This window comes from Halichoeres trimaculatus, unplaced genomic scaffold (genome assembly GCF_033239565.1).
Source record: "Halichoeres trimaculatus isolate MK-OKI-2021-1 unplaced genomic scaffold, fHalTri1.1 fHalTri1_scaffold_11, whole genome shotgun sequence".
Classification (NCBI taxonomy): Eukaryota; Metazoa; Chordata; class Actinopteri; order Labriformes; family Labridae; genus Halichoeres; species Halichoeres trimaculatus.
In genome coordinates this window covers 22,964,007-22,985,893 of record NW_027437189.1, presented here as the reverse complement: position 1 = coordinate 22,985,893, position 21,887 = coordinate 22,964,007, and the positions used below count along the sequence as shown (strand labels likewise).

Here is a 21,887-nt window from a genome sequence, read left to right as displayed (position 1 = left end):
CTAGCATGGCAGTTGTGTGTGCTAACAAAAGTCACATTTGTCTATTTGTCTTTAAGCTTTTTGTTTCAACGTTTTGGTGTTTCCTTACTTCTAAGTGAGACATGACACGACGTAGTGCAAAACATAAAATGATGTTCTGAGTCTGTCTTTCAGTGATTCACAATCAAAGTCGCGAATTAGCGGCGCTCATGCATGGGAGCGGGGGCGTTGCTTTGGAGGAGTTAGAAGGGGGGGGTGCCACATTCAAATTCATGCTAGTTTTTCAGGACTGCCAACCCTGCCTTTAAATCAAGTCTGTTTTTTTTGTTTGTTGGTGCTGTACTGAACTGCAGCATTTACTAAAAGCCAGTTTTTAAATGACTTTTCTGAAAGTGGGGTCTGATGTACTCTTTCTCTTGTTGGGTTCCTCCTTGCATTTCAGCAAAAACTAGAGTAGAAGGCTATCTTGAATGTTTGATTTCTTATAGAAATAATTTCTTTCTCAAGCACGAAACTTCTAAATAGAAGGATTGCATGCAACCCATCAAAACCTGCTCTGTAACTCTGTTTTATGTTCATCCAGGTGTCCTGCGGGCTGGAAGGGATACAGATGTGAGATTGTAGCAGAGTCCGTGGATTCATCTGCTTCCAGTGGAAGTAAGTAACACAGTCCATACAGTGTCAGTAGTGAAATATGCACTTCGTCCCTCTTTGGCTCACTTTTATCTCTTTGCACAGGCACAGCCTCCATTGTCCTCCCAGTGCTTCTGCTGCTGCTGCTGGCATTGCTTGTGGTTGGTGCCATCTTGTGGTACAAGCGGAGAATGCGCGGGTGAGTCCTGGAGTTCAGATTTATCAGTTTTTCATCTTGTTATTATCTAGCTTCTCTTTCTCTCTTTACTTTTGATAATCATCTATCTCCTGTCCTCCCAGGTCTCTATGGCCTCGCAAATCTCGTTCTCAGCGGTAACTTTACAGGGTTAAATCAATTACCAGTAGATCCACAAGTCCCACCCCTGTTTCCCCAAATCCAGTCTGACTGGATACACCTTATGTTAGTCTGGTTGTTCTCTGTGTTGCTCAGTGAAGAAATCTGTGCGTCTCTGCCTGCCACCTCCTGTTTCCCCTCTATGGGGTTTTTCACCCAGCAACACGTGGACTTGATAAATATTTCCCTTTAGAAAATTTGCTTATGATGCACAACTGACCTGATTTTTTTTATCCCCCTGTATGACTCCACACCTTCCCTTACTGCCATATGTACATGTTAAGCTATGCTCTGTTTGCATAAGGAAAGGTACAACTGTGCATCAAAGAAAACTTTGAAATGCTTGCAAACACCTGTGAAATCCCAGCATTCTATACAACAGACATGCTGAGGTTTATCCACTGTGTTTTATCAAATGGTCTTTTTCATAAAAGCTCATTTGACTTCCTTCAGTCGCTGTTGTCTTGATTGATTTGGTGGATTGTTTGTTGTGGATGCTTTATAAATACTTGGTTCACACCCATTTTTTTCAGCCTGTTTGTTGAAGTAAATGCTGCTCAGAAAATAGAAAATGTTTCTCTTTCAAGACTCTCAATGAAGTAAACTGTTTGTCTTTGTCTCTTTGCAGCGCAAAGGGCTTCCAGCACCACCGAATGACAAATGGAGCCATGAATGTTGAGATTGGGAACCCTGCGTACAAGATCTATGAGGGAGACCCTGATGATGATGCTGGGGAGCTCCTAGATTCAGACTTTGCGTTGGATCCAGACAAGGTAACGCGGCCAAGAACACTCTCAGATAAAAGTGGCATTAAACACGTCAGCAAAAAACTACAAAGAAGGCAGGGAGTGGTTCTGTTCTGAGCAAGACTGGGGACAAAATGCGCCCAGGTTGACATTTTGCAGTCTCTGTGCTTTTTTTTTTTTTCCTTCTCTGACCTTTTGTACTTTTTCTTCTCTGGTTGTTTATTATCAATGATTATTCTTTTACCTCCGACATCCACTTAAAGGAATGGGTGGCTACCACTGAAAGTGCCAACCAGCAAGGTTATAATAGTTTTGGATTTGTAATTATAGTTCAGTTTTGGTTAGTTTTGACATTTTTTTTCCATTACAGTTTAGTTTTAATTAGTTTTAGAGCAGGCATTCTAGTTTTTATTTAGTTTTGACTTTTGCAACAAGGCTTAGTTTTAGTTTAGTTTCAGTTTAGTTTTAGTTTTTTTCATACCTTATTAACCAGGTGCAGGATTCAAAAAGGTCAGAGTAGATATTTTGTAATACTGTTTATTTTCCAGTCCAACATAGTGCTCACTGCTCAGTCAATGCTGATACTGAACTGTTGGCTGCTGCCTTAAACACAAGAAAATAATATAAAGTTAGTATAAAAAATATAAACATAAATCGTATAAAAATAATGTTAACTCCAAGACAATTTAAGTCAGACTCACATGAAATTAAACTATTACAGATGCTGATTCATTGCTCCACTACGTTTTGTCGCAGCACAGAGCACAGCCAGTCAGTGCAGTGAACAAGCACGTCCCAGTACGTCGCTATGATGGTGCCGTACGGCACTGACAACTGCCGAAAACTGTCGTTAAATTGGTTGGGAAAATGTATCGGATTAATTTGAATCCTAAAGGCTATTAACATTGTCAGAAACTATAACTAAGGACATTTTGTTTATCATTTTGATTAGTTTCATTTAGTTTTGTGAACACAGGATACAGTTTTAGTTTACTTATCGTTTTTGTTTTCTTTTCTAGTTTTTATTAGTTTGAGTTAACTGCAATGTATTTCATATTTTAGTTTTCCTTTTTAGTTTCCTTTTAGTTAACTATTATAACCTTGCCAACCAACATATCCTAATAAAAAAAACAAACACAAAAAAAAAAACAAGAAAATAAAGTCAGAGAACTGGGGGCATACACCTGTTTCAACCATAATAAGGTGCATTATGTGAATTAAATACAAGAGATGGTGGTCTTTCAAGGCTCCTGGTCAATTCAAAGCTGTGTCTCAGGAGCTACTGACTGTGATTAGACCTGGTAAAACAAAGCACCAAACAGTGTAGCTTCTGTCATAAAATGATTTTTACCCTGGAGTCATTTTGTAATTTCCTTTGCTCTGCAGCCGACCAACTTCACAAACCCTGTGTATGCCACCCTGTACATGGGCGCCCACAACAGCCGCAACTCCCTGGCCAGCACGGATGAAAAGAAGGAGCTTCTCTCCCAGGGTGACGAGGACATGAGTGACCCGCTGGCGTAGGGCCCGGCATGGACTGAACTCTACCTGCGCTGCCCGGCCTGACACAGTGCTGAGCCTGTGAGCTCTCTCATCCTATGCCTTTACCAACAGAAAAGAAAAGCAACAAAAAAAAAAAAAAAAAAGCGAGAACACTGTAAAAATGTATAAAATGAAGGACTACTTTTTTAAGTGATTGCAGTATTATATTTTGTTCTTTGACAAAAAAGATCCTGGTGATGAAAAAGGAACCATTTTATAGACATTTATTCAGTTCTTCTTCTTAATTTTGCTCACCTCCTCCTTACACTTCTCCCTCCCCCTGTCACGCATATAGCCACTACCTCTGTGCAAATGTAAAAGATAGAGATTAGAATGGCAGTGGAACAATTTTAATTTTTTTATTTTTGTATGAATTGTATAGAAGAAAAAAAAGCAGAATATTGTTCCATCCTAGAAAATGTTGCCAAGACTCTGTTGTTCATGAAAGAGGGGAGTCAGTCCTTACTACGAATGCTTCCTTGATGCTGGTTGGGCTCAGTCGTTCACATTGTGTCTACATGTACGTTTGCTGCTGGAGGTTTTTGGAGCCAGATGAGGCTGGGGGAGGAAAGAGGAGTTTTTGTACTGCACATGTACACATGGAGGACTCCGCATCGCAGGCTGTGCTGTTGTCTCAAAACTACATTCAAGTGATTGTCTTTTACCTCCTTGCACAGACTAAAGTTATATATTTGCATATATATAAACCTATTAACAAAGTGTCTTGAAAATATACCCAGGAATACCGACATCAGTAACAAATAGCAGTCTGTACATTTTAACAGTTTTTTTTAAAGTCATTGTATAATTGACATACTCCATGTCAGCTATGAATGAATAAACGGCAGTGCGTGCATGGAGATGATTGTAATAAAGTCCACATTCCAGGATGCAAAGTCTGGGATGGAGATCCGTGGCCTTGGTTTAAGCCTAAAGCAGGACAGTGTGTCCTCAGATTGTGCTGAAACTGTTCTGGAAAGTTCTTTTTTGGGAGTGACGGCAAGCTTCTATGAATTTCTAGTCATCACTAAAAATAACTGAGACGAATATTTAGCTAAAGAGGTCGCAATTAGCTTTTGTTCCTTGTCTTTGATTGTAACTGTACTTTCAGGAAAGGCCAGGGAGACCATGTGATGGTACAAACTTCTGTTGGAGAATGAGTTTTACCTTTTTTTTTTTTAAGTCATGTATTACCTGCACATCTTATTTTAGCCTATACTCATTTTAAAGTGGGTCCCCAGGAAGGAGACAGATCAGCTTCCTGATTAGCATTCCTTTGTTAATTCCTTTGCCTTGCAGCTAACGCTCACCATTTTTCTGTCTGTCTGTCAAACTGGTTTCAAGTCTTAAAGTGTTGTTTGCCACGCTGCTGAGCTGATCAGCCGAACCTGCCATATCACTCTGCATGGTGCTCACACATTTCTGAAAAAAAAAAAAAACACAACTTCTCTGGCTTTGAACCCCACTTCTTAACAGCATACACCCCTCATTTTTTCACCCTGCTCGATCAGATTTTCACCAAACAATGTAAATTAGAGAAATCATTTTTTCAGTTTGAGAATTTCTTTTGGTGGCAAAAGTGGTTCTGATTGTTTTGTTATGATTCTATTTCTTTTTGATATAAGAAATTAAATGGATTTTTATAGTAGAGATGTATGGTGTTTCTGTCTGTCTGTTGGAGAGATGAAGAGAGAAAATAACCGCTTATTATTTCTTGCTGCATGAACATGAAATTTTCTTTAAAAAAAATAAAAATAAAAAACAGTCCAGAAATAAAACCCAAATATGTAGGAACAGCATTTTTGAGTATTACTTCTACAAAGTGAGGACAAGTTTTATTTTTATAATCATACTGACCTTAAATGAAAGACTAGGAGTCTGTTGGTTATATAATTCATCTTATTTATTAAACATGAAGTGTCATCTTTTAGTCAATAGACAATCTCACGAATCATTTCTTGATTTGAGTGCACATTAATGTAAATGTACACTTGAAAAATAGTGTCTCATACAATGCTTATCCAAGTTAAGTAGTGTAAAGAAGTTCTGCACGCTTTGTGCCAATGGAGGCTTCAACAGCCGCTATGAGCAAATCCTCTTTAAAAACAGGAGACTTAAAATACAAGCCCCTAACTTAAGACCTCATTGCATAAAAACATCCTTCATCGAAAGCAGAAAAATGTCCTCTAGGTCCTTAAACAGCAGTCCACATGGACTTTAAACATTGTCACTTTCCAGTTGTCACTTTAGTTGTGACAGAAAGTGTTGTCAAGGCATATTATATTATGTTTCTAAGGCCAACTTGCAAAAAAAACTTGCAACTTGCACAAAATTATCCCACTTTTTTTTGAGTTGAAGAGAGGTAAATGAGAAAAATCCTAACATTTATGTCTCCTTACCTTCTTCTATTTCATATATCAAAGCTGGAAACTTGCATATTGTCAGTATTATAAGGCTAATGTTAAGGTACAAGAAAAATACAATCTTTAGAAGGATCAGATGTGAAATAATGAAATTATGGCTGACTCAGGAATTAACACTGTTTACACAGAAAAAAGGCACTTCATACGCAAAACATAAGACATTCAGGAAGTTTTTGCATGTCTGAAAAGTAGCAGTAGAATGATTGGTCCTTCCTCCCAGATACAATCATAATAAAAAAAATCAATGAAGAGTTCTGATTGGATTTGACTTGGCTTTATGTGAGGAAAAGGTTCCCAAATGTCTCATCATGTCACTGAAGCTTCTCTGTTATGAGGCGGGAGACCTGCAAGTGTCTTCAAGGCAAACAGTCCAGCAGCAGTAGGCATCTTCCCTCGGCTGCCCCCCCAGTCCAAAAGAAGTCTTTGTACAACTTCATAATCTGGGGAAATTAACAGTCCTGGGAATGAAGTCCACATGTTAGCAGACACCTGCTTTAGAAAGCTCTGCTCCTCTGTCTTTGTAGACATCCAGCTCTCACCTCGCCCACCTGTTCTGCAGTCGTCCTCTGATTCCACACAGAGCAGGGAAAGTCTTGTGATTGCAGTGGGGCAGGAGAAGCCCACTGTGCTCCTGGCTGTAAAAGGGCCTCCATAAATAAATAAATTACCCCCACTAACACAAGGGCTCTGTGCTGTCCCCTCTTTTCAGTCTTTGTCATCTGCAGCCTCAGGGATGAGACAGACCGTGGCGACACAGGGTAGAGGGGGTTACACTGGGGGGAAGGGGTAGTTGTATAAGTGACAAATAAGTGGTTTAGGGTCTCTTCCAACCGCTCCGGATCAACGCGTCAGCTCGCAGGAAAGGCTGGTTTCGGAGATCTGTGAGTAGGCAGGGAGAGAGGGGTGAGAGACAGGGGGGACATACATGTTAGAGGACCCAGAGGTCAATCTGCAAACATGTTTCCATTTACTTAAGTTCTCTTTTTAAAAATGATTTAAGCAAAAAAAAAAAAAACACTCAGTTGCCATCTGATGAACTGGTGTGTTTCTGTTATTTTAAGCTCTGTTTGAATTAAGATTGAAGGCTTAATCACAGAAACATCTTTTTAAACATGTTTAAAGCTTCAGTGAGGAACTTTTGTGTCTGCCAGTTCGAGTGCCCCCTTGTGGACAAAGCTGTTGACACGCAAGTAATATTTTGTGGCGAAAAGAGCCCGTCCCATCTCCTGAGACCTATTCTTCTGCAGAATATGCAGGTATGAAGGATCAGGATCACTATTTCTATGCATCACATACTTAATGTCTACAAGCACTGCCACTGGGCAGGTGCCTCAGGATTTACAGTACTCAACTCTAAGATATTTTGTCACAAACCACCCAACACTAAAGATCAGTACGAGATCAGCAGAGATACAGGAGATACCACTCCGTCAAAGCGGGTGCAACATCAAGAAAAAATCAAGGTTCCTCAAAAGAGCTTTAACTGTTTCAACAAAAACTTTCCCCTGTGAAGAAAGGATTCATTTTCTCTTATATACGACTGCATTTCAAAATGGCAACTGTGTGTGTTTGTAACGGCACAATAATTTTCCAAAATCTGCTGCAGTTAAATTTGTTAACTTTGTGTTAGAAACAAAAAAAAGGGCAAACATGAGCAATGCAGAGTCAATGTGGAAAGCCACATTCCCATAACCTTGTATTTCAACTTGTAACAGGGAATTAGTGAAATTCAAGGCTTTGGGAATGTAGTTACAGCAACTTTTAACACTTACACTGCAGGCCAAATACAAAAGGTCAACAAGCTCTTCATCTGCTGAGCAACAACAAGCAGGCTGTACTGAAGCCAAAGAAAAACTTTGAGCTCTGTCAAAGAACTGGACCCAAAATTTGTTTAGATCTTCGTCTGAGACTTTTTTTTTTTTTTTTAGAGCCTGTTGACCAAACAGCTGTTTGACATGACGTGGGACGACAGTTAGCAAAGACAAAACATGGTGGACATTAATGAACACTGGACAACATGCAACACATAATAAGAGGGGGTGAAGAGGATGACGGTGATGAACTGATGAAGGATGTAATGAGAATAACAAAGGACGTATTATCTGCAGACACTTTGTTCTGACAAATTTGTTGAACAGTGAGAATTTAAGAGATGTTATAGTTAAAGAAAATATGGGTTTTATCTGTGATATAAAATAATGTGCAGAAACTGTAGATAGGCTAGATAATTCATTTATCAGGGATGCACAATATATCTGTATCAATATCTGTATCATCATTTCTTTGACATATTGGAATCGGCCGATGTGTAAAAGTGGGCCAATATCTACTCATTAGCTTCCAGCCATTTTCAGAGCAACTTGAACGAACTTTCAAGATCCAAATAATATTGTTTTCAATGACTATGTAAACATCAAAACTACCTAAGAAGAGTGGACAAGGAAAACAAGTTTGAAAATAAAGGGAGATATTGAAAAATTCAGCTTGCATGATTTTAAGTATGTTCACAATTTGATTATCTCATATTATTTTTGGTTTTAAAAAACAATATTGATATCGGCAAATATTGGTTAAAGGCTATAACGGCAATATTAACATCGGATACCAGTGCTGGACAAAATTTTCATATCAGTGCATCCCTAAGATTTATGATAACAGATAAGCTAACAAGTATGACAGAATGAGTTCAGGGAACTCTTGATATGAATTTAAAGTTCAAACATCTGCTTTTGTCAACTATACTTCAAAAACAAATATTTAAACACTTAAGATAAAAACACTTTCTTACACCTGAGGAAAAAAAATCTGTAAGCAACTTGATATAGAGGAGACAAAAAATAAACAAACAAAAAAAACCTGAAAATTAATTTAATTTAAATATGTTTGTGACTGTTGGCCCTACACTTCATTTGTTTTTAATTTTCTTTCAACAATTTAGTTGAAATGTTGGTTCGAGGGGATCATAACGTCACCTGGGACTTTACAATTTAATGGGCAGGATCTTAATGATCACTTTGTTCATAAGGTTTTTATGTTTCAACAGCTAACAGGGTGGATTATATTTAGTTTTCAACAACTAAACAGTATTACTCTTTAGTTTTCTTGTTTACAAATAAAGCAATCTCAGTGTTGTGAAGTCTCTTTTGCATCCAAAGCAGCTAGCTGAAGCAGCTGACATCACTGTAGCAGCACACAGGACCTGAAGGACCAAGCTGGGCCGTTTCTCAGCCAGGCTACCTTCCTTACCCTCTCTTAGGAATGGGAAATACTGTCATTAATCTTCTTTTCAGCTGGATGGGGGTAGGATAAACAGTGGTGGGTTGAGGAAAGAAGAGTCACATGTTAGCTTGTAAACAAACAAGTTAGTTTCATGGAACAAGGCATCGTTGATAAAAACAGTAAAGTAGCCAAACCTCTTTATGTTATGGTCGTTGAATTTAGCTCAATGCATTAGAAGAAGTTTGCCATGATGATAATGCACAGCCTTTTTCAAACTGTATGTCATGCATTATGGTCTTAATTTATTATATAATAAACACAGTGATAGCAGATTGTACTGAGTGTGTCAGACATATTTTCACACATAAAATATGTTGACAAGCTTCACAGTACAACCCTTCTCTTCATCACTGCCAGGAAAAGAGGTTTGGCCCACTCCTATCATCAGATGCCTGATAGGAGTCTACTAAAGTCAAACAAACTAATGGCGGCCCAAGTTAGTTCACAGTAGTTGTAGTTTGGGTGGTGGGGTTGAGTTTGGAGGGGGGTGACGGGGATCATGCTGCATGCACGAGTGGGGTCAGGAGGCGTACGAGGGACACCTGAACAACCTTGGCATTAGAGGGAGGGGAGGGCTAGCAGTTGGCGTCGTCGCAGAGGTTGGCTTCACAGAAGAACCGTGAGCCGCGTTTAGCAGTGCGGGCTGTGAAGGGCACGCTCTTCAGGACTGGGGGGAGGAGGGGGAGGGAGAAAAAATAAGTCACACCTGGGACACTGTCATTCGTTAAGGGGGTAAAAACACTGAACCAGCTTCAGATGAATCTAAAAAAGATGTAGATCTATGTTCTCTCTGAATGTAGATAGTTTAAACCAGCTGTGAAGAAACCCTTTGGAAGAATAGGAATGAGGGAGGGACACTTCACTTAAAGTTGCCCCATTTTGCATTCACTGTCACTTTATAATCATCTAATAAGTGTAGATATGAGCAGATATCTGTGATTTTCTTGCATAGCAACTGTGGCAACACAAAACATGTCTTCCAAATTACTAAAAAATAATGCCACAGTCACTTATTAAAAACAAAAACTCCAAGTTTCCTCAAGGCCAGGTAATATTTTGTAATGCTGTTATAAAACATTTATCAAAACTGCTCATAAATACTCAAAAGGGGGACTGAAAGTGAAGTTTGACTGGAATGGCACAATGAGCTTTTTTTTTACAAAGGCATAAGTCGCATAATAAGCTCTGATAGCACCACCACAGATGAGTTATTAACAATAAAATATATAATGTTAATGTGTTATTTACATTGTCAGCTATTTTAATGCTCTTGAAAAAAAAAAAACATTTATTGAGCTTTTCCCAAGGCTATAGCTACAACTTTCTGCCCTTCCTGAAGCCTGACATGGAGGATTTTAAAAACACTGACTCTCATAACCATAGACTGTAAAAAAAATGGACGTCCGCTTGCTCTGCTCGAAGTGAGGGCTCCACAAAAACTGCTCCCCCTGGTGGCTGGCTGCGGTATAGGTTAAAAAATCAGCTTTCCAGCTATTCCAGATGGGCTGTGGTCAAACTTTAAAAAATTAATACTCTTCGTAGAAATGTTTCTCACGTCCAATTGTTGTGGTGATTTGAAGATAGCATTTGGCTGTCTTGTATTCAAGTCCTCTTTTTTCTGAAAAGTTTCGTTTTCAGTAGTTATACGAGGTTAAAAACGAGGCTTTACGTAAGGTTTAACGATGATTGACAGCTGCCATTCTCGTGTATTTTTTTCGGGGATTGTAAAATATGTCTAGAGGTAGAGTCAAGAAGTGATTACACTCTCGAAAGAAAATAAATAATTATTATCTTTATCTTTTGTGACGGGGGTATTTTGGCTTCAAAACCGTACAATGATAAATGGCGGAGCCACGCTGTCCACTCTTAATACAGTCTATGCTCATAACTCCTTGAAAAAAAATCTAAAGGTAGGTGTTAAGTTTTTCCAATAAAATCAAACATCCTTTGAATAATCTACACTAATAGAGACTTAGGAGAAAACTGAGTCTGATTCTGTGAGCTGAACAGCTTTAGTGTTTGTTGTACATCTCAGATCTACTGCAACTAGGAGACAGCACATCATGGAAAAACCACCGGCTGCGGTGCTGCTACGTGCTGTGCTCCAGATGTGGAGGTGTCTGCACCACATAGCACATGGTGCAGTTTAGAGGCGCTGAGCAGTGAATGACTACAGTCATCCTCGACCTGGGGCGACCAGGGCTGCAGGCACCCACATGAGGTCTTTTTAGGGTGCTGTCTGGCCCACCTGTGATGATGTCCTCGATAGTGCCGTCCTTGCCCTCGTACACAGGTCGGTGGTCTTTGGCTTGCCGCTTGCGCAGCTCTGCGATCAGCTCCTGCTGCTGGTGCCTCTTCTTCTGGGCTTGGACCTGAACCAACACAGAGGTTATTTGTACTTTTCACTGTGCTATTTTGGCACACCACAAAGCTTTATTTAGCCCTGTGCAAACATCTGATTGCTTTCACTCAGCTCAGACACATGCACAGGGGACTGTACCTTGGGGTCGTGCTGTTTGGCCTCCTGAGCCAGCATTTTCTCTCTCATGGCTTGCTCCTGCTTCTTCCGCTGTTCGTTTTGCTCCACTGCATCCTGTTAAGAAGTGAGAAAGGGAGCAGTCTGTGACAAGAAGCTCAAATAAATCAGTGTAGACGCACTTGTGTGACCTGTAAAGGACAAAGAATACAAACAGAGAGCATAAACAAAGACACACCCTTCAGTAAATGCAACCACTTTGTTTCTTCCTCTGTTTTCAACTCGTACATTTCTCTTTATATGCACTAACTGTTCAAAAAGGTTATAAACTTTCTGCTTCTGATTCCTGCTTTTTCACACTTTGGCTTTGAGTAAGCTATAAAGAGTATTACCATTTTCATATTTGTGTGCTAATTAGGTTAGCACAACACATTAAAGCAGTCCATACAGCGCTCCAGCAAAGGCAGGAGTAAGCTAATTACCCCAGATAAAGGCCTCTGTGACAGCGCAGGTAAAGGGGTTGTAATGCTGTTTTTATTTTACTTTCCGTATTATAAGAAGCGTATTTTGCAGAATGTTGAACTCAGCATTTGAACCCTCACATGTTGAACTGTCTTTGTTAAATATCAGTGTGTATGTGTTGAACTAACACACATACACAGAAATCCTTGTGTTGCACATTTCCTTAAGCAGATCCCATAAATCCAGTCTGAGAACAATCTCAGGAAGTGTGCAGTGTAGTGGGGCAGGGCGAGGCCGTCTGGGGGTAAAGGGGGAGGAGGAAAGGAGGGAAGGAGGAGGAGGTAAGGGGGGGGGGGGGGGGGGGGGGGGGGGGCAGAACCAGTCTAAACACCACAGCTGCAGCTCTGGAGTCAGACCCAGCTGGCCTTTCCTGTTATTTGGCTTCGGACTATACGCCACGTCCTGTGGCAAAGAGGCAGCCAAAGCTGTGCCCTGATCCGCTCCCACTGAAACAAAATCTAAAACCAGGGAACTTCCAATCACAGCGAGAGCAAAGAGCTGCGCTCTGTCAGCACAGACACGAGGAAGGGTTTGCTCTGTTTCCTCACCTTGTAGGCCTTGATGAAGCGCACAAACACTGGGAAGAACACCGAGGGTGGAGTTGTCTTGGCGCTCTCTCCAAAGTAGTTCACCACATTGTTGAAGGATTCCTAGAATTGGGAAGGAGGACAGAGCCAGGGTGGAAGCATTGTATGTAAACACTGTCTAGTTGTGATAGGTTGTGTGTCAGGAAGTCAGTTAGAGAAAAATAGTTCTTGGTGTCCATTGTCAGTTTTTTTCCCTTCAAAAGGAAATGAAGAAAAGGCCTTTTCAAGATACCTCTGCTGTCTTGGCATCTTTTTGCAGCTTGTCCAGTGGTGTGTCGCTGGCCTGGACGAAGCCTTTCAGCACCGAGTGATCGTGTAGGCTGCACTCTCTGCGGATCAGATCCATGCCTTTCCCCAGCTCTCGAACATCCAGCAGCACGTTTTCCAGGGAAACTTTTAGATGCACATCAGGGGGATTGTGTTAAACATGCATGTCTATCTACTATATGAAGATCTGGTGACTGAGATCTGAGCTGTTTAAACTTACCTGCTGCTGCTTTATCTACAAAGTGCAGCTCATTGTAGAAGTTGGCCAGTTCAGGGTACTTCTCTTTCACAATAAGAGCTATGTAGTGGAGCAGTGTCATCTTCCTGTCTGTAGACTTAGTGTCCAGCAGCTGTGTGACAAAAAAAAACTTCCAGCATTAGTGAGAGGTTCGAAGGAATCAACTGTGTGCGATGTCTTTTGTGCTGAATTTCTGAGAGCTTAACAAATGTTCATAAATTTGAGACATAACACTCACCAGATCTAGACTTTGTAGCTTGAAGCCATAAACACAGCCTCGCTTACTGCTGTTCATGTAGTTTCCCAAGGCCAAGATGATCTACATGTGAACCAGACCATTGAAGAAACAATTTAATAAAAAACACTTTCTGATTTTAAAATGCTTGAGTTTGTTTAAAGCCTTTTTTATACACCTCTCACCTCGAGCATTTTCTTCAACTTAGGTGAGGATTTTACTGATCCTGAAGCAGCAATGATTGCGTTGAGCTGTGGCGTGAGCATGTTGATGTTGTCAGAGAAGTTCCCCACAAAGGTGATGATGTTCATTCTTTGGGTGAGCCTCTCGATCTTGCTGAATAACAACATGAAGCGATCCTCCTCTGCCAGCTGGTCCAGTGGACGCCGCTCACGCTCATACTGACGCAGAACCTTCACCTCTGCCTCAGTGGGCAGGAAACGGATCAGGCACTCCACAAAGTCTACAGGTAAAGCCTTCAAGTCAAACCTGAAGAAACAAAACACGTATGAGACACCTGCTCTATCTTGGGCACGGCTAGAAAAGTGGACAACATGCATACTTCTCTATTGCTTTGCAGATTTCCTCTGTGGTCTTGTTAGCTTTACGCAGCGTGATCGCCAAGTTCTTGGATCGATTTGCATCCAGAAGAGTGACCTTGTTTACAGCTTTCTGGGCTACTTTGCTCTTTGTGCAGGAGAGATCCACGATCGGACCCTGGGCTCTGGTCTTAAACAGCTCCTCAAACTTCTCCAGATCCAGCTCCTGCGCAAAACAATCCATGAAATGTGTTTTGAGCAGTTTTATCAACCTCTCAAAGATGTGAAACAAAGACGTTGAAGATATTTCTCTTATCATCTCTAGCTGGATTTACCTCTAGCACTCGTTCATCATCAATCTCGTTGAAGACTGTGCCATTGATCTGATTGGGCTTCAGGGCCGTCCAGTTAAACACAGGCAGGCGGAACTTGGTCTTTATGGGCTTCTTGATTCTGATTGCTGTTATTTATAAATAACAATAAACACTTTAACTGGTTAGATTTTGGTTTGTATTCATGATCTGAAGAGGATGGTGCTCAATTATTCATGTGCAAAATAAAAATGAGCAGTTTTGTGTCACATATTACCTGAGAGACCCAGGCTAAGGATAACAGAGGGAGAGGCATCTGGCAAAGGAGGAGCAAGAGGAGGAGGTGGTGGTGGGACTGGAGCACATGGGCCTGTGATGAAGATGAAAAGATGTTTTTTAATTTGTTTTTAATATGGTTGCTAGGCGCTGCCCTGTTGGCTATGGCTGCCTTTTGCAGCAGTTCTCTCTTCTTTGTCCATTTCTTGTAATTTCTTTGTCTCTTTTTCATAATCTTTGTATTTGGAGTGGATCATCACTTTGTATGGCTCATTTGTTGGTCATGGACACCAAACATTTTGTGGCTTCAGTGATATTTTTACTACTTTTTCTCCTGTGTTTGTCTGGAGATCCTACATGTAACCATGGCTGCATTGTTTACATGTGAACTCAGCTGTTAGCAGCCTGTAGCATGTCAATGCTAACTAGTATAAGGCCAGATGTCTTCCCACAAGGTGAGGAGCAGGAGGTGAGGATGACGTGCTGGTTCTCAAGTGTGAGCAAAGAAGTGATGACATCGACCTGTCCTTCCATCCATCGTTATTGGGAACGTAAGATCTATCTCCAGTAAGATGGACGAGCTAGCTGTGCTAACCCAGCAACAGAGGGAATACCAGCGGGCAGAGTAGCATCATGCTATTCACAGACATGGCTAACGGAGCTAACATCAGACACCAACACCACATTGGCAGAGCTTCACCTGCTGTGAGCAGACAGGATCCAGGAGACAGAGACTGAACAGACTGCTGAAGAAGCTCAGTCCTGGACCCTGTGGAGGTGGAGGCTGGCTGAACTGGAGAATGATGGACAAGCTGTCATCAGCTATTTTCTTATGGACCTTTTGCATTTTCTATACACTTTCTTACTTTTGTTTTCTTGATTGCTGCTGTGACTTCAATTTCGTTGTACTTGTTACAGTGACAATAAAGTTCTTATCTATTCTATTCTAATATGTATTAATTTCTGGCTTCACTTTCCAATGTTTTCTTGATTTTGAGTATCTTGTTTTATGTTTTTTTTTCAAATATATTCTATCAATTTCATTTCAATCAATTTTATGTCTCATGTGAAGCTGGAAACTGCTCTAACAGAGTGTTTTGTTGTTTCTTCTGTGCTACAGTCCGCTGAACACTGACACACACACACACACACACACACACACACACACACACACACACACACACACACACAAACACACACACACACACACACACACACACACACACACACACACACACACACACAGGAAAACCAGCTGTGTGTTTCCTTTTCCTGTCTGGGGTTGAAACGCTGCTGTGACCCGTCACCTGGCTTGGCACGAATTAACAAAAAAGGAAGGGGAACTGAAAATAGTCCTCTTCTGAGGCTCCGGAGCCAAACCAAATCAACTTTCACACATAAATGTCACCAGACATGTTCACTGTGCGTCATGGTTCATCACCTGAGGTAGAGGGGAGAGGAGGCGGAGGAGGGGGAGGTGGTGGAGGAGGGGGAGGAGCTTCACTTGCTGGGGGTAAACTGGCGTCCGCTCCTCCTGGCTCTGTTAAACCAGCTGTTGAACCCAAAGACAGCTGCCCGATGTCGCCCAGTGGGATGCCAAGGCCGCTTCCTACTCCACCAACACCTCCGACACCCAGAGGCTCGATGGCGATGTCTCCGTCAGGCTTCTTGTGCAGACGGATGGTGCCCTGCTGCTCCAGCTCCAGCAGACGTCTCTCGATGTTGAAGTGTCTCTGGAAGGCAGCGTCCTTCTCCTTTATCACTCTCCTTAGGGTGTTAACCTGGGTGTTGGTTGACTCGTATGTCTCCTAAATAGTCACCAGGGGGCGATAAAGAGTGCAACACAATGACTCTAAAAGCTAAAGAAACATCCTGTTTCCTGCTGACCTAATTTGCTATCACAGCAATTTGGCTACATGCATCTGAAAGTGGTCTCAGCTAACACACAGGGAGGTGCAGTGAAGCCCTGCTGCTGCCAGGCAGACGAGCAAAATCACATTATTAGAGCTTTTGACTCACCCGTATCAGCTGCAGGTCCTTATCTTTCTGCAGGAGTATCTTCTCCAGATCAGCCACTTTCATCATTGTTTCATTCTCAACCTCCAGTAGCTTCTCCGTCACCTGAAGGACGATGCACAGAGAGAGCAGCAGAAATGAGAGGTGGTGAATATGAGAATTGATCCACAGCTTGGGCATCTTTCCCAGACCGGCTCCCTCCCACTCTCTCCCCTAAACGCTGTGCATCATCAATATGAAATAAGATATGGTCCAGCAGCATGACGCAGCCAAACCATGACACAGCTTTTAGTTTTGATTTTGAAAAGATTACACATGTTGTAAAAGAATTCATGAGGAATCTCTACCCTCCTCCTCCCCCATCATTCCTGACTCTGGAGTGCCGAGTTTGTTATGAAATTCCTTGCATGATGTCAGTGCTCTGCACGACCTTTCGATGTGAAAAAGGTCTTTGCGAAGGAGCGTGGGATGTGAAGGCAACTGCCCAGAAAGGACGAGCCAACGCGAGAACAATATTAAGCTTGTTGTCACGCTCAGTACTTTCCAGCGTTCTCCACCCCTTCATTATTCTGAACCACTTGTGAAATGCAAACACTCTTTAGATTTCTAATCACCACGTAGAAACAGCCCAGTTAAGTACATGTCTGGTGAACCACTACATACTCATAAAGCCAGTGTTGGTGGTCCAGACAGGGTGGTGCACTTACATGAGACAGGTGCTCCTCTAGCTCCTCCACCTTCTCCAGAGCTGCATTCTTCGTCTCTGCATCTTCCAACAGACCACCCACGTCAAACACGTTATCCAGGTAGGCCTGGATCTGCACCGAAAGCTTGTCACTCTCCGTGTGTTTGCATTTCTGACATTAACGAGAGTGAATCAGAATTAGTGAAATTTGCACACACAGCACAAAAACTCTCCACTTGTTTTATGATGAGCACGGTGAGGTTTACCTCCAGATAATCATCCAGTCCCAGCTTGGTGAATTCATACTGCAGATGAACTCTGAAGTTCATGTCCTCCACTGAGTGGACCACAATGTTGATGAACTGCATGCAAGCAACCTAGAGCAGACAGATTTAGACGCAGAGTTTTCCAACCGGATGGATGTAGAGAAAATATCAATAAGACAAGATCTACTCATGATACAAAACTGATCTTACCATGTAGTCGATGTTTCCCTCCTCACAGCGGAAGTACTCCATTAGTCTCTCAAAGCGATGCTTCTCCTTGCACACCTACAATGCAGAAAAACAGATTAATACAGATTATTTGAAATTCAAATTGATTATATCTTAATATTGAGTCCAATATGGAGAAAAGTTAAATTTATTTCAAATTTTATGCAAAGATACATTGACTGATCTGATTCAACTGACGGTTCAGAAAATCTCATGCAGAAAAGTCCATCAGCATTTTTCAAAATGTACAGTGGGCAGAAAGCTTCATGTCACATTTTGTTGTGTACAACTACACAGACAAGCTGCGGTTGTAAACATAAGGTTGTGTAATGAACTGGAACAACATTCTATATTTCTGGGATGAATCCAGGAGTCATTATTTTTCTTTCTTCTAAATTTTCCACTTGCTTTCTCATAGACTGCTACTAGTCAAATACGCTAGAAAGAAATGCTGTATCAAGTATAAACCAAGAATATTAACAGTAACTAGAAAAGCACTCAAAAAGCGCAGACCTCCACCAAGCATATTGTGATGGTCACCAACACTTTAGTCCTACTTTAATGTTATACTCCATTTCAGCAGACTGTCTGCTACAATTTGGTGTTAGTTGCAGGTTTGTACGATAATTTGTTTCCTGACAGTGTTGAAAGTTATGATGACCCAGTCCATATTTCATATTCTGGATCTTAGTATCCAGAATATTACCAGGATCTGGATCGTACTTTTACATCTGTCAGAAATTATGGTGACCTTGTCTTGTATTGTTTTGCAAAGCAATTTGACCGTTTATTGTGGAGTTATATACACATATGGTGAAAACGGACCTATCACACAATGATAAAGAATACTTAAAAAAAATCCTGGATCCAGACGGTGATTCAGATCACCTCCAAAATTTAATCATTCCTACCTTATCTCATTTTGAACATTTCCTGGAAATTTCAACAAGATACGTTTGTTACTTTTTGAGTTATGTTGTTCACAGATTAACACACTATCCCAAAAACATAACCTCCTTGGCGGAGGTAAATATGTATTTATGTATTTATGTATAATGGGATTTTTAATCTATTATAAAAAAAATCAGCCCACAAAAGGAATTTATTTTCATATGCAATCCATGGCTGATTATAATCCATCCCAAGAGTTTTGCTGTATCTAAACTGATGATAGCTTCCTCCATTTGCAAACACAGCCTCTGCTTATTTTCATAATTCATGGGAAAGAAAGTCAGTGAAGGAAAAGGCATGGGGATGACTTTTTTTTAGCTACTTTCCAACACAAAAATACACTGATTCTGTTTTCCAAGTTAAAAATAGTGTTTCTTTTGGTGCTGCACGAATCATGAAAACCATTCCCATCTCTGGCAGGCTCTGCAGCTATAGAGCTAACTCATGATTAGTTGTGTATGAGCTGTGGTTGAATACTACTGGTGGCCTGTTTTGTGGAAAACCTGTCACCTTTTATGGAATATTCAATAAGAAATTACAACAACACAGCTCCAGCAGAACAGAAATACCATCTTGTTTTGACTAGTGGGTTGATTAGCTCCCAGCCTCTCTGGGGCTTTCAGCTGCGAGGTAATTGTCTCGTTCCGGTGTTTAGATGACTGTGCAGGCAGAAAGCGAGAGGCTAAGCAAACCTTTGTGGTCTACTGGCTCTCATCAGGGACTTGATCCTTATCATTCTTCAAGGTTGGCTCACATCTGGTGTCTTAATGAGACTAATGACCTTAGACAGGCCACCGCAGAGCTTTCCTTGCACCCTCAGTAGACATGAAAACTCCCAGAAAGCCTCAGCTTTCATCCCTCTACACTGACCCTTTATGCCTTCATGCACACCAGTGATGTGGGAAATGATGGTAATTTAATTAATGTCACTTGTGAACAGGGCAACATTAGGAAGTGATGGTCCAAAATTCATTAAAGTGCTGCTCTGGGCACCTCTTTGAAGTTGTCAAACGCTGAAAGGATTATCTCGTGACCACCTCGGACAAGGCAGACAGCAGCCAGGAGCTCCAGGACCAAAGCTTTCGTCCTGGAAGTACAGGAGACACTCATTAATAAAAACTTGAGTTCAACAGCAAACACTTCCACCTTTTCAGATTACAGGTGGGAGTGTTACATTTCTATTCTTTGATTTAGACCAGAATAAAAATTCTCAACCCAAAAACAGAGAGAGTTTAATTCTATAGATCATGCCAACCTTATTAAAGAAGGTAGACTCTGATAGTTTTTAAGTGTTTACTTTTCTACCCTTCATTATAAAGTTATAAGCCTTGGTGGTTTAGCATTAATCTGCCTTCAGTAAATAATCCTTTAACAGCCTGTATCTACTTCTCTGATCTCAAACTTCAGAGGGAAGCTCAGCCCCGTGGAGAATGAGAGCATATCATATGAACTGGCTGCAGGGTCTCCCCCTATTGTTTGACCCGGGCCCGCCTCTATGGAAACGAGGGGCCTTGGTTCTTACCGTGAGTTCTTATTGTTCAAGCTGAGAGCAATTTCATTGACTGCGTGAGCGTGAGACATGACCATATTGAAGCCGTACTGCATGTAGGAGGCAGAGAGACACAGAGAGACAGAGCAGGAAGTGGTTAGCTGACTGTAGATGAAACACACATTTTCTCACATTTATAACGGATGTGTAAAGTGTTTATGCTGGTTGGGTTACCTGGTAGTTCATGATTGCTCTTAAACACATGATACACACGTGCACGTCATCTTTTTGGCTCACGAGGCGAGAGTTCTTGATGGTTTTGCTGTTGGAAACAGTGCCATAGCTGCAACAGATTACAAAGGTTAAAAGAGTAATGCAGATTTAATATAGCATCAGCCTGGTATATTTACTCCTGGAGTGTATTCGCTGTTCATATGACTTGTGTTTTAAGTGTGGCATAGAGAGACAGAGAGGTGGAGGGAGAAAATTACAGAGTACAAAGTTTGACAGAAAAAACTTAGATGGCTTTTGAGGTCACAGATGCATCATGGGAGATGCTTGATTTCCTTGTTGTCAACCACTGCTCTTACGTAAGTGTGTTGCACAGTCATCATGTGTAAATGATATTACTTTTTTGTGCAGTTTATAAATGGCTTCACGTGTCCCATGATCCAGCGTTTCTGAATCATAAGAAGCATTTTGTAAAGTAACACGTTACATAATGCTATACCAAAACAGATTCAGTGGTGATGTTTTTAAAACACTAAATGCCTGAGCTTTCTCTCTATTTGACTGTTTCTCTGTTCACTCTGTTCCTGTGCATTGCATCCACAGAGACTTGATGTCTTGTGCTCCTTCATCTCCTGACTGTGTGTGGCTCGGTGATGAAGAAGAACGCCACAACTGTCCAGCATATGCTGCAGCTCACAGCTGGCTCTCATCTGAGGACAGTGCAGACACACATCTGGACAGATAAAGGAGGGGCGCTAACAAAAAGAGTCTCATAGGGCAAAAGTTCAAAGACTTTAGTTTCTTTCTCTGATACTGCTCGCAATCTGTAGAGCCTAGAGTTCAAGAAAGAAGTCAGCTGATTCGTAAAAAAAATCAGCTATTAGGGGATTTTTTTTAAACAGAGCAGCACCAAGATAACTGGCTCACATGCTAATACATGATTACATTCAGTGTTAGCGTAGCAAGGCGAAAACAGGGGAAGCTAATAGCAGGGAAGCTGGCTAAGCAATACGTACCGGAGGACAGACTGGCGGGCTGAGCGCACCAGTGTGTTGCAGAAGGGTTGGGTGCCTGTTTGGTGCAGATCCTCAATGGACCTGCTCCAAGATTTAGCCTTGTCCAAGTAGCCATCCTCCCCATTCTCCAGCCCCTCAAAATCCAACCTGGGCCATAGACAGGCAGACAGACGGACAGATATACAGACGGACAGATAGACGAACAGATAGACATACAAGCCAACACAGAGGAGCAGGGGGAATAGATAAGGAGGCACGGGGGAGGTTAAGTTAGCGTTGCAGCTTGGTAGAGAGCCAGAGGTTATCACAAGAACTGTCATCAAGCTGCACGATAAAGCTCAGCACATAGACTCTCTCCAACCTCTCCAGGCACATACAGCATCTGTCAGCAAACACATTCACTTTGGCCCATATGCAACAAGGCATTCAAACACATCTAAAGAAGGCGCAAATGCAGTCTGGCACTTTTTTAGATGCACAAGCAGTTTGACAGGCTTTACTAAAACATGGTAACTCAGCAGCTGGATACACTGCCCGACCCAGATCCTTTGGCAGGTTTTTGGCTGCAGTAATGACAGATATATGTGCGTGTAGAGC

At 41.5% G+C, this 21,887-nt stretch overlaps 2 protein-coding genes across 5 annotated transcripts in view; one reads left to right on the top strand and one right to left on the bottom strand.

The window, feature by feature from the left end:
• The window catches only part of LOC141799135 (low-density lipoprotein receptor-related protein 1-like), a 93,718-nt gene extending 88,813 nt beyond the window's left edge, over positions 1 to 4,905 (top strand). The window contains exons 86-89 of the mRNA XM_074681254.1: positions 563 to 636; positions 718 to 811; positions 1,596 to 1,740; positions 3,100 to 4,905. Of these exons, the coding sequence (XP_074537355.1) occupies positions 563 to 636; positions 718 to 811; positions 1,596 to 1,740; positions 3,100 to 3,237 (451 nt within the window). The 3' untranslated portion in view covers positions 3,238 to 4,905. The remainder of the gene's footprint in view (positions 1 to 562; positions 637 to 717; positions 812 to 1,595; positions 1,741 to 3,099) is intronic.
• A 252-nt stretch (positions 4,906 to 5,157) lies between these two features.
• Positions 5,158 to 21,887, bottom strand: part of fmnl3 (formin-like 3) — a 37,163-nt gene continuing 20,433 nt past the window's right edge. The window contains exons 6-26 of one of the 4 annotated variants that reach the window (XM_074681213.1): positions 21,291 to 21,437; positions 20,278 to 20,386; positions 20,077 to 20,153; positions 19,548 to 19,641; positions 17,586 to 17,660; positions 17,376 to 17,486; positions 17,132 to 17,281; positions 16,428 to 16,529; positions 15,850 to 16,216; positions 14,410 to 14,502; positions 14,157 to 14,281; positions 13,845 to 14,047; positions 13,468 to 13,771; positions 13,286 to 13,366; positions 13,030 to 13,159; positions 12,775 to 12,935; positions 12,504 to 12,605; positions 11,458 to 11,550; positions 11,206 to 11,329; positions 9,500 to 9,624; positions 5,158 to 6,557 (exon numbers count right to left, since the gene is read on the bottom strand). In XM_074681213.1, the coding sequence (XP_074537314.1) occupies positions 9,533 to 9,624; positions 11,206 to 11,329; positions 11,458 to 11,550; positions 12,504 to 12,605; positions 12,775 to 12,935; positions 13,030 to 13,159; positions 13,286 to 13,366; positions 13,468 to 13,771; positions 13,845 to 14,047; positions 14,157 to 14,281; positions 14,410 to 14,502; positions 15,850 to 16,216; positions 16,428 to 16,529; positions 17,132 to 17,281; positions 17,376 to 17,486; positions 17,586 to 17,660; positions 19,548 to 19,641; positions 20,077 to 20,153; positions 20,278 to 20,386; positions 21,291 to 21,437 (2,740 nt within the window). In that variant the 3' untranslated portion in view covers positions 5,158 to 6,557; positions 9,500 to 9,532. The remainder of the gene's footprint in view (positions 6,558 to 9,499; positions 9,625 to 11,205; positions 11,330 to 11,457; positions 11,551 to 12,503; positions 12,606 to 12,774; positions 12,936 to 13,029; positions 13,160 to 13,285; positions 13,367 to 13,467; positions 13,772 to 13,844; positions 14,048 to 14,156; positions 14,282 to 14,409; positions 14,503 to 15,849; positions 16,217 to 16,427; positions 16,530 to 17,131; positions 17,282 to 17,375; positions 17,487 to 17,585; positions 17,661 to 19,547; positions 19,642 to 20,076; positions 20,154 to 20,277; positions 20,387 to 21,290; positions 21,438 to 21,887) is intronic. The other 3 variants (XM_074681212.1, XM_074681215.1, XM_074681216.1) reach the window with 3 other exon arrangements.